Source organism: Myotis lucifugus, unplaced genomic scaffold (genome assembly GCF_000147115.1).
Source record: "Myotis lucifugus unplaced genomic scaffold, Myoluc2.0 scaffold_121, whole genome shotgun sequence".
NCBI classification, from domain to species: Eukaryota; Metazoa; Chordata; class Mammalia; order Chiroptera; family Vespertilionidae; genus Myotis; species Myotis lucifugus.
Genome location: NW_005871169.1, coordinates 3693464 through 3705998, shown reverse-complemented (window position 1 = coordinate 3705998; position 12535 = coordinate 3693464). Strand labels below are relative to the sequence as shown.

General features: G+C 40.2%; 1 protein-coding gene across 1 annotated transcript in view; it reads right to left on the bottom strand.

The window, feature by feature from the left end:
• LOC102419615 (cyclin-Y-like protein 1) overlaps positions 1–12535 on the bottom strand; it is an 82436-nt gene that overhangs the window by 50581 nt on the left and 19320 nt on the right. Inside the window, exon 2 of the mRNA XM_023758062.1 lies at positions 6434–6524. Within this exon, the coding sequence (XP_023613830.1) occupies positions 6434–6524 (91 nt within the window). The remainder of the gene's footprint in view (positions 1–6433; positions 6525–12535) is intronic.

Sequence of the window (12535 nt, the reverse complement as noted above, 5' to 3'; positions counted from 1 at the left end):
ATGTGTATGTAAAATGTGAATTACCTGACATCATATTGGAACATGCTCTATTCCCATGACCCCTAGCCGTTCTAGAAACATAGTAACGTTTGGAAATGTAATATAAATTTTATTTTTTGCACCAATCCTATGGATTTAGTACACTTCTTCCTATTTCTCACTAACAAACACTCTGGACTCTGCCTACAATTGGGAGTAAAAGCTAACTGCTTTGCATTAGCAGCAATGAAATGCATTCTGTCACTCAGCTGATATCAGTGACCGAGTGAAATGAGATCATTTCCTAGCAGTGAACTCAAAAGGAAAGCTCTTAAATGTTCCACAGGAATCTTAGTGTGCCCTTGTCAGTATAATGGAGCCGATAGAGTGACAACCTGATTTCCCAGTAAGTATTCACTGTAGCCATGCCAGCTGCTGGGCTCTACCACTGGCTACGGCTTTGATATTGAGTAGAGATAGTCATCTTTGAAGGACGTAAATTGTCTTATTTATTACTGATGCTCCTTGTCTCATTTATTGACTTTGTCACAGCTGGAGACTGCAGCTACTTTCTTTCCACGTATTTTACAATAAAAAAAAACACACATAAGAGAAATACATTGGAGAGTAAATAGTTTATTTAATGTTTGAAATAGGCTGTCTGCAAATTAGAAATAATTTTCATAAAAGGAATGTGTAACTTAAAACAAAACCTATGGATAATGATCACTTATTCTAATTGTGTTGTAGTATTATTTAGAAACTTTTCTTCCTAGTTAAGACAACTAAAATACCCATATTTTAAACTTTAAAGTGAAGCTTGTGAAATTGGGAATTCTCTGTGTAAAGATCTACAAACAATGATCAGATGTCAATTTTGAATTGTTCAAAATTAACTATGAACATAGTTAACTAGAGGCTCGGTGCACAAAAATTTGTGCACTTGGGGGGGAAGGGGGGGTACCTCAGCCCGGCCTGTGCCCTCTTGCAGTCTGGGACCCCTCAGGGGATGACCACCTGCTGGCTTAGGCCTGCTCCCCGGGGGATTGGGCCTAAGATGGCAATCAGACATCCCTCTGGCAGCCCGGCAGCCCTCGGGGGATGTCCACTTGCCAGCAGGGAGCAGGCCTAAACTGCAGTAGGACATCCTTAGTGCTGCTGAGGAGGCAGGAGAGGCTCCCACCACCACCGCTGTACTGGCAGCCATCAGCCTGGCTTCTGGCTGAGCAGAGCTCCTCCCATGTGAGGGCGCCCTGACCACAAGAGGGCAGCTCCTGCATTGAGCGTCTGTCCCCTGGTGGTCAGTGTGTGTCATAGTGACCAGTCATTCCCAGTCCTTCTGCTGTTAGGGTCAGTTTGCACATTACCCTTTTACTATATAGGATAGAGGCCTGGTGCACAGGTGGGGGCCGGCTGGTTTTCCCTGAAGGGTGTCCCGGATCAGGGTGGGGTTCCCACTTGGGTGCCTGGCCAGCCTGGATGAGGGGATGATGGCTGTTTGCAGCTGGTCACACCCCTTTCAGGGTGGGGTTCCCACTTGGGTGCCTGGCCAGCCTGGATGAGGGGATGATGGCTGTTTGCAGCTGGTCACACCCCCTTCAGGGTGGGGGTCCCCGCTGGGGTGCCTGGCCAGTCTGGGTGAGGGGCTGAGGGCCATTTTCAGGTTGGCGGGTGACTGAAACTCCCAACCTCTCCTTTTTTTCTTTTTTTTTTATTCTGGGATTTATTTACCTTCTATGGCTGTCACTGGAGCTGAGAGCCGGCTTTAGCTCTGAAGCTCAGCTCCAGCTCTGAGACCTTGGCTGCTGAAAGCAGGTATCTGGGCTTTGTTTAGCTTCTATAATTGAAACACTATTGCAACACCAGCTCTGAGGCCCGGCTGGCTGAAAGCAGGTTTCTGGGGATTGTTTAGCTTCTATAATTGCAACATAGTTGCTTAGAGTGCAGCTCAGAGCTGGGCAGCAGCAGGCGGGGAACCTTGGCTTCCTCCATCGCTGGAGCAAGCAAGCCTCCTGTTCACTTCAGCTGCCTGGCTGCTGGTCGCCATCTTGGTTGGCAGTTAATTTGCATATCGCCCTGATTAGCCAATGGGAAGCGTGTCAGAGGTATGGTTAATTACCATGTTTATCTATTATTAGATAGAATTATATCAGAGCCTAACACATATTAGCAATTGGAAACTTGAAAACACAAAATATAATTGTTCCTGAATATGATGAACCAGCTTAGAACATAAAAATATTATTTACCTAAACAATAATTCTGAAGTGGACAAAAAACTAAACTCTTATACTCAGATATTTTCTAGAGTCAAGTATATTTAGACTTGGTGGTTTTAGCTCAGAGGAAATTCATGTGTCCTCTTAATCCTGACTGAATAAAACCCTAGTGTATAAAATGCTTGTACTGGAAAAACCCATCAAATATTTTAATATACTCAGGAGAAAGTTCCCAACTAAAATTACCAAATGGTTTCCTAATAAAATAATTTAAAAATAATCGGAGTAAAAATAAAACAGTAGTTTCCCTTTCTAGCCACAACAAAGAAATGAACTGGATTAACCCTGTGTCCTTATGCAAAGACAAAATCTGAAGGTGAACAAAAATATATAAAATAATTATTTTCAGACACTGGAAAAAATTCAGTGTAAATCTATGATACTTTTAAAAAAAACAACAGGATGAATCCTGTAAATTTTCCCCAATTATTGCCTGGAAACATCTTGCTCACTGCAGGGCAAGAAGGGTTTGTGAGTGTACAGTGCGGGTAGGTGAGATTGTCACCCTCTTATGTTTTTATAGAGTCTAGAACATCTGTCTGCAAAAGACTCAATACTGATGCATTTCTGGTCTGCAGAGAAACATTAAGGCATTTTTCTAAATTATGGATCTGAGTGTATTTGATCTGAATGATAAATAATATTAATTTATTAGTTTCAGAAAAGAAATTGACAGAATGGTAAATTCAACTAAAGTCTGTCAACATGTTGTACAGTAAACTAACTGTATTTAGAATAAATAGGTGTGATATGGGCTTTAAACTGAACAATCTATTGCCTTGAATCTGTCTATTAACTTTTCTAGATCCCAGCTTCCTCATCTGTAAAATGAAATTGCTAGACAAAAGCAGTAGTTGGTAATAATTGAAAGTAGCAAATACCATTATTGCACATCATTTACATGTCTCAATAACTTTTTGCATCATCTCTCTGAAATAAGAATTCTTAGTATTGGATTTTACAGTGAGAATAAGTAAGACTACAGTGAGAATAGCTAGTAGATGACAGAGAGTGAATATGCACCCAGGTATACATGTTTCGCAGCCCTGTGTTACTATTCACCAGATCATAATGCTTAGATATGAATTCACCAAAAACCATGTATTTGCACTACATAATAGAAGGAATGGAGAGCAGTAGGTGATTAATGTTAATAATAAAAAAGGAAGATGGATGCAATTATACTAAATATTTTCAAAACCAAATTCTAAAAACATAGAGACACATTTTGATATCTTGGGACAAGACATTTTGGCAGTCTAATAAACTTTAGTTATGATGATGCTTCTTTGAAAATTAGGAACAAGTTCTGGTTTTAGTGGAATTATTGTAGGCAACTGGATTAATTTAAAATAGTATTGAAAATTAAAAATGTTTTAATTTTTTCTATCTAAAATTGTAGCTCAATGCACATCCATGTTAAAATCCCTTTTTATATTTGTTAATTACTAGAGGTCCGTTACATGAAGAGATTCATGCAATAGGCCTTCCATTCCCTTCCCCTGGCTGCCGGCACCAGTTTTCCTCAGGCACCTGGGACCCAGGCCTTCGCTGCTCCAGCTGGAGCCTTCAGTCTTCGCTCTGCCTCTTCGCGCCTATGTATGCAAATTAATTGCCATCTTTGTTGGGTTAATTTGCATACTCTTCTGATTGGCTGGTGGGCATAGTGGAGGGACGGTCAATTTTCATATTTGTCTATTATTAGGTAAGATATTAATTCTTTTTAAAAATATATAGTTTATTGATTTTTTCAGAGAGGAAGGGAGAGGGATAGAGAGTTAGAAACATCCGTGAGAGAGAAACATGGATGAGCTGCCTCCTGCTCACCCCCCACTGGGGAAGTGCCCGCAACCAAGGTACATACCCTTGACTGGAATTGAACCCAGGACTCTTCAGTCCACAGGCCAACACTCTAGCCACTGAGCCAAACTGGTCAGGGCAAGATATTAATTTTTGTGTTATAATTTGTACAAATAATCCACTGAATGTATATGATTCTATGAATCCTGAGCCATAATATACCTGTGGAATCATTACCACAATTAAGAAAAAGACCACATCCAACATGCCTAGAGGGATTCCTTATGCCCCTTAGTAGCCAATCCCTTCATCTGCCCCTGGCTGCAGACAATTGGTGATCAGCCTCTTATTACTGTATGTTTCAATATTCTGGAATTCTATATAAGTGGAATCATGTAATATACAGTTTTTATGTCTATTTCATGTCACAGATGACTATTATTTTTAGATTCACCCATGTCGTTGCATGTATCAGCAGTCCACTTTCTTTTAATTGTACAGTTGTATTTAATTGTAAGTGGTAATCTACTTACTTGATGAACATCTTATCTTGTGCTCATCCATGATTTTTTTTGCAAAGTGTTTGTTAAAATATTTTGTCTACTTCTAAATAAATCTTTTGTTACACTAGATGGTTAGAGAGGTTACTTGTCCAAGCTCTTTTAAATGATATCTGTAAAGTCCATTTATTTGGCAAAGTAATAGCTAAGATCCATGTCATTGAATTTCAGAAACACAGACTACCTCACGCTCACATATTACTGATATTAGATAGTGAGTCCAAATTACGTTCCTCTAATTAATTCCCTTTCAATGTGCACAGATTTCGTGCACCGGGCTACTAGTATATATATAAAAGCCAAGCAATGGGAATGACCAGAACGACTGGTCACTATGAAGTGCACTGTGGCCGGCTAACTGGCCCAATCAGGAGTGGGGCCGGCCTGCCAACCTCCCACAGCCCCTCCCCGCAGCTGCCTTGCTCTGATCAGCCCTGATTAGGGCAGGGCAAACAGACCTCACCATGCATAAATTTGTGCACTGAGCCTTTAGTAAATAAATAAAAGCCAACTTGGAGAGAACTCCCACTCAAAAAAAAGGTGGTGAAAATTTGAATATTAGAAAATAATAATTAGAAAAATTGGATTGAGCTGAGATTGTCATCTGTGCAGAGAGTTCCTGATAATACTAAAAGGTACATGTGACAAAAGTATATTTAAAAGATAATCGTACATATTTCAATTTCCAATATTAAAAACATTGTGATATGGTAGTATATATCAAATTATGTAAATCTTACATTTAGTCTAAGTTTGTCAAAAATAAGCAAACTAAGATGATTCTTTATAATTTTAGTCCAACCTTTATTGATATGGCAAATTGTCAATATTATTTAAAAATGCAATCTACAAAACAGCCTATGAGGTATAATAATGACTTCATGTATGGGCATGCACATTCATAGATATATTATACAAGTGTTAGTGATTGAGTCAAGGATGAGTCTAGCATTGAATTGTAGTGTTGACTAAAAATTATACAAACCAAGAGCACTGCAAATTCTAAGGAAATATAAGCTCAGTGGGGGCTATGATAGTTCAGAAAAAAATCTTGAAATGTGGCTGAAGTTCATAGACTGCAGAGAAGAGGAAAGAGTATGCTGGGTTTGGGGGAAGGTGAGGAAAGGCACAGAAGCATTCCCATGGTATGTGAGAGGAAGTATGAAAGACCCCAACTGGAGGAAGCGGAGGTTCTGGGTGGGAGTAAGACTGGACAGGAAGGTTGGGGGAAATCATAAAGTGTCTTCCGGGAGGCAGAGCCTTCTTCCATTAAAGTGAAGTTACAGTACTGAAGCAGGTCAACTCATTTCAATTCCATTTTATACTCACTGTTGTGGATGAGATAGAATTTCTCTCAAAACATAACCATAGAGAAGGTTGTGTAACAAGTTATTATCGGTTAAGATCTCGATATATTTAAATGACAGCTAGCACCAATAATTTTGCACCTTTGAGTCAAACATGTTTATTTCTATGTAAATAAAATATCACTAAATAAGTATATCTTGTGTTGTTATAAAGAAATGTTAATGTGCTTCTAAAACTTAAGAGAGAACTAAGGATAAATCCTTTCCATCCCATTTTTCTGTGCAAGCCAGACTAGATGAAGTTGCTTGGCATGAATGCTAAACAATATCTTGGTTTAGATGTGGGATTGATTTTTTTTTTTTGCTTTGAATGTTAATGCAAATTCTCTTCGTGGACTTTTGTATAATGTAGCACCTGACTTTCAAAGCAGGTAGAAATGGGCAAAGACAACCAACGTCAAGGCAAAAATTACATTTTCACTTAACTTCATCATATAGTATAAATTACTGCTCCCTGGGATCATGGGCAGCTTGACCTGAAGGGGCAGATCCAGTAGTGCAGCCACTCCGATGCCTGAAAAGTGGGCTTCGTGCTCGCCCTGTCGGGAACAAAGGAGAGTTTTGTCTTTCTTTTTAGGCTTTATTTCCTTAGTTCAGGCCCATCTACCCCTACTGTAACCAAAGCAGCGAAGGGTCATACAGTCAGGTTGAAGGGGCCTGTCCTGAAGACCTCCTGATCTGTCACCAGCCAGTTGCTATCCCCACTGCACTGCACCAGAGCACCCCAAGCACCAAAGTTACACCCATGGGACCTGTCTGTGGCTCGCCTGCCCCAAGGAAGACAGGACCTCCTGCCACTCGCATCTCCATATAGCTGGCTGTCTTCCTGTCCTTGGCAAGGCTGCTGGTGTCTTTCTTAGTGGCGGCAATACTGACAGCCTTAGAGCAGGTGCTGAGCTAACTCTCCATAGAAGGCCTGGGCCCCTGCTCTCCTATTCCCTTGCCCAGACCGTACCTGGAATAGCCAGTATCTCCTTGTCCGCAAGGCCCTGCTGTCTCCGAGTTCCAGGTTGGAATGTGGGGGCCCCACAGGGCGGAGCCCTCAGAGGCTGGCTCCTCTCGCTTGAGGCTTGAGCTTCCAGAGCTGGGGAAATCAGTCCATGGGGCCTGGTCAAAAAATCATTTCTCTCTGAAACCAACACAAAACCAACAGTCAAACCAAACCCCAAATCAGAACATATAACGCTTTGCTGGCGCATAGCTGGCTAATTTCTTCTGGCCTCCAAGGAGCTATGGTTGCAGAAAAAGAAAACTCCAGGAGTGACTGTACCACCCATTCTAGGGCCAGAGGCCTGGCTTTCCACCTGTCCCCTGGTAGACACTATGATCACACAACTGGAGTGAGGAAATGAATCAAAGATCTTGTATGCATATATGCATAACCCATGGACACAGACAATAGGGGGCTGAAGACCTGGGACTGGGCTGGGGGGCTGGAGGCGCCAATGTTGGGGGGGGGAGGAGGCATATGTAATACTTTCAACAATGAATAGTTATTTAAAAACAAAACAATAGCAGTCTTCCTAGAGCAACACATCTTTCCTTGTTTCCCAGCACTGATGGATAATATATGCACTGCTTGGAGAAAACATTTATATGGTAACTAACTTCAGGCAGAATTGAAGCAATAAAAAAAAAGATAGACTCCAGTGTAGTGGAGCCTTTTAGGCTCTAAAAAAGAAAAAAACAAAACAAAAAACATGTGGGACCTGAAAACCAGGTCAACTAGTCATAGTCTTCCTCTACACAGAAAAACATTTCAAAAATGAAAGGAATCTCTACACATAGTTGAGTTGAGCAAACATTGAAAACCTGGAGAATTAGGTTTGTTACAGAATTAGTTTGAGAAAAGTGTATTGCTCTTTGGGCCAGTTGGTTTAATTAGTGCTATTTCCCCTAAATTATTTCTTCAATGCTATACCCTTGACAGCATGATACTTTTTCTTTCCTGTATCGTTTTCTTTCCCAGTCCAAATTTCAGGACTTGGGCTAGCCCTAAAGTGTCATGTAGGTATTTGTTGAGTATAGTCATTCCAAAACTGTCACGTATTTGCCATTACACATGCTGTTCCATGCAGGAGAAGTTGCATATGCCAAATATATGTAAGTCAAACAAACAAGCAGAAAAAACACGTTACTTTTGACCATTGTATCGCAACCAGTTGTCTAAATGCTGCCTGTTATCCTTCCTAATCCTTTGGTGTCCACTGTCACCTCTCTTGCTTTAAGTTCTCAACTTATAAACCAGAAGTTTAAAAATTAAAAGTTAAAGTAATGTAACATTCAAAGGGCTCAACAACATATATTGTTAGGTTTACTAAATAAGAACAGGCAACACTTAAGGGTTAAGGACTGTTTCTACCCTGCTTTGCTCCATAACAATTACTGCTCTCAGCTCCAGAGCTCAGGCCCTCTCTGCCCAGCACAGCTACTTCCTCCAAAGGCTGATCTACCAAGCATGCCCAACTCCTTTCCTGGGGATCTCAAGTAAGATCAGGGGCTTAGTTGTTAATATTATAATGATGACTTTATAATGATGATATATGCACATGCTTTAAATCTTTTTTATGCTGCTTGTGTACCATAAAATCAGTGAATGTTAACTTTTAATCAAAGCTGGATTTGAAATTCTTTCCCAGGATAATGTCCTAATAGGGAAATTCAATGTTATTGTTCTAATTCACAGCATCTACCTTCCCAATCACTCTTCATAATGAGAAATATATGCAATAATTTATTGAATAAACATATAAAATTGCTTTCCTTCTCCTCAGTTTTCAACCTTCCCAACTCTTTTCACAACGCCCTACAAGGAGCCATAAAGGAAAAAAATCTTGGTAAAATGAAGTCAAGCAGATGTGGTTTTGAATCCTAACTCTGATGGTAGTTCATTTTTCAAGAATATTTCTGTGATGATATGAGTAAAGAACATACCTCATTGCTTGTTAGATAACAGCTCCTCAATGAACAGTAACTATTCAGTTTAAAAGCCTAGAATATTTCACCCAAATTGTTAACATCTAGCACCTCCGTTTTTACCAGTCATATTTTAGAAATTGTTATGCATAAAATAATGTGGACTTAATTTTTTTTTACTTTTAATCACATTTAATGATTATATATAAAATAATATTATATGATCTTAAAATCCAAGTTTGATCATCTTTCTTCTCAGCATAATCTTTCAACAGCTCCCCACTCCAGCTAATAGAAAATGTAATTCATCACCATGGCATTCAAAGGGTGACAGGATCTGGTTCCTGCCTGTCTACAACCTAATCTAACTCAAAAAGCTCTGGCCACATTGCTCAGTGTGTTGAATACCCATGTTCTTTCCCAGATTAAAGACTTTGCATTTGCTGTCCCCTCCACCTGCACATGCGCTCCAACCCACTCTTCTGTCCCATGGCCAGTTTCTTCTCATCCTTCCTGTTTCAACCCAGCTGTCATTTCCACAGAAGCCTCCTCTGACAACCATCCCTGAAAAGGTCCTAGTCTCCTATTCTGCCCTTTATGTGCTCTTCTCGGCAATTCACTTTGCTTCTTTTTAGGACCTGTCTTCCCCACTGGAAGGCTAAACTACAAGAGAGTATTAAAATGTGCCGAGAACTAATTCCAACATAATTTCAAAAGTTTCATCAAAAGGTTGAGGAGACTTGGGGACTCAACAGGGTTGAGTCACACATGTAGTTACCTGTTGGGAATGGCTAAAGGCATTTCCCCAAACCTGAATAGGAAACTGATTGTGGCTGCCAGACAGTTAAAGGGCATCTTAATCTACATGTTATTGCCTCCTACTGGCCAAACACCTGAACAGCCGTAGGCTATTCCCCTAACTGACAATGCTTCTGTACCCTTTGAAACCTTACCCTTTGAAGTGTATTACCTACACCTTGCCTTAGGACAAATTGTGTTAATAAAAGCAAAGGTCTTAGACAAGAAGGGAGTCTTCAGTTTCTTTAGCTGAAGGTCCTCTGACCCCCAATGCCTTTCAAAATTATATCTCATCTCCAGATTCTTTATTAGTCTCTGGATTCCTATGTCATCTACGCACATCCCCTTTTCCAGATTCCTGAACCCTTCTTGATGCTGGGACAAGAACCCCAGAAAAATGACCCAGTTTTGACATTAAAATTACAACTACACTACAGAACAACCATCATTCAGAACCATCTGAAATAGAGCTGAAGGGAAGTCCTACAATTACAACTTTAAAGAAGGAGCTACATGGAGACTGGTAGGAGAGATGGAGGGTTGGAATAGGCTGGTCCCACAACTACGTGTGACAGATAGAAATCAGGAAGATACGTTGGCTATGGAGGTACCCCCCTGAGGAGTGAGGGGTCCCAGTCCCACACCAGAGCCTTAAAATTGGCTCATACTGCTTGCCCCACCCTAGTGGTTCCCTGAAAACCTACTCCAGCTACCTTTCTGAACCCACCCAAGCTGTTCCCAATGGCTTTAACATAGGACTGGCCTGTCTTGGCTCATGCTTCAGATTTCTCTAAAACTCAAATAAGCAGCATCTGGTCTCAGCCAGCCCCATGCCTCTAGTTATGTGGCCCAGGCCTCGCACTAGCAGCAGCTGGCCTTGGTTCACAGCTTGGCCTTGCCTGGGTACCTCCAAGCCTAGCAAGAGAAGCACCCAGTGCAGATGGCTTTGTAGTTTATTCTTTGTGGGCCCAGGCAGAACACAGGTGGTGGCTGACATATATTGCCTTCCTTACACTGTCAAGTGTACAGAGAAAAATTTTCCAGAGACTAAATGATATGCTATATTCTAACAGATTGAATCTATAAATAAATATGAGAATCCAACTGTCAACTAATAACCTAGATATTAAAGGGGTTTTAAAAATTTGAAACAGTAACTCTTCTTAATATTTGTTTTAGTTTTGGAAAATAGTTATATTAAAATATTCATATGAACAAGTATTAGATGTATTATTGTTATTTTAAATGAATTAACACATCTTTTTAAATTTCTCATTCTTAATTTCTAACAAAAATTATTTATCCCTATTTGCTGAAGCTCTTTAGGATGCTCAATAATTTTTAAAATTGTAAAGGGGATGAAACCTACAAATGTGAGAGTCATTGGATTATAACATTCAAAGGAAAAGACTGGAGTGGGGTGAAACAGGTAAAAATGGTACTGTACAGCCTTATAATTTCCCTCCTTTTCTGAAATGAAAGCAGCACTAAATGTTTTCATGTTCAAAAAATAGAGCACATTAGAAATATTCTCACACTTTAATTTCTATAAAGTCAGTTACCACCACCTAGTGTTATGATTAAATACTACATCTTTTTTTGGAATTTTAAACAAATGTTTAGAATAGCCTATTTATAATAGCATGTTACTCAGTATAATAAAATAGCTATTCATAATTCTTGAGTAATAAGTTATTCATATTAGGTCAATAATCACATGTTTAATCATGTAGTTTGGATGGTATTATTTAAAAATGTATTAATCTGGTTTCCTTAAACAGAATATTTACTTAAAACTTTTTATCTGCTTTTAATGGCTAAAGTACACCATTAAGAATATTTATCATTGCCTGGTTAGTGTTGCTCAGTTGTTAAGTGTTGACCCATGAACCAGGAGGTTAAGGTTTGATTCCCAGTCAGGGTACATGCCCAGGTAGCGGGCTGAATCCCAGGGAGGGGCGGGCAGGAGGCAGCCAATCAATCATTCTCTCTCATAATTGATGTTTCTATCTCACTCTCCCTCTTCCTTCCTCTTTCTGAAACCAATAAAAATATACTCTCTTTGAAGACTTTACTAAACTTAACTAAGGAGGTAAAGGACCTGTACTCAGAAAATTACAGGACACTGGAAAAAGAGATAGAGGAAGACAAGAAACAAATGGAAGAATATACCGTGTTCATAGATTGGTAGAATCAACATCATTAAAATGCTCATACTACCCAAGGCAATTTATAGATTCAATTCACTCCCCATTAAAATACCAATGACATATTTCAAAAACCTAGAACAAACTCTCCAAAAATTCATCTATACTAATAAAAGGCCTGTGGCTGTGACACCATAATGCAGAACGACCAAACAACCGGTCACCAGGAGGTCCAGAGACCAGAACACAGCGGCCCCAGCAGGGACATGCACCCCGATCAGGGGTGTGGCTGCCGGCCTGCAAAAAGCCAGTGCTCCAAGGCCCAGCCTGGCCTTGCACCCCAGCAGGGACCCACACCCTGATTGGGGGCATGGCCGGCCTGCAAACTGCTGGGGCCCAAGCCCAGGCCGGCCTCACCACCCCCCCCCAGCAGAATCAGCCCTCAGGGAATCGGCTGTTGGTCAACTTGCTGTCAGTGGCCTGACAGCCAGGAATCCCATTCACCAGCACCCAGAGCTCAGACAGTTTGTTATTGTTTATTTATTAATAAATTTATATATTACTTTCATATACATTTTCCTAATTTTCTTTAATCTCTGACACTTCTATTATAGAGAAAGGGCAAATAGTGATATTAAAATATTTCTTCTAATTAATTCCCTTTCAATGTGCATGAAATCATGCACTGG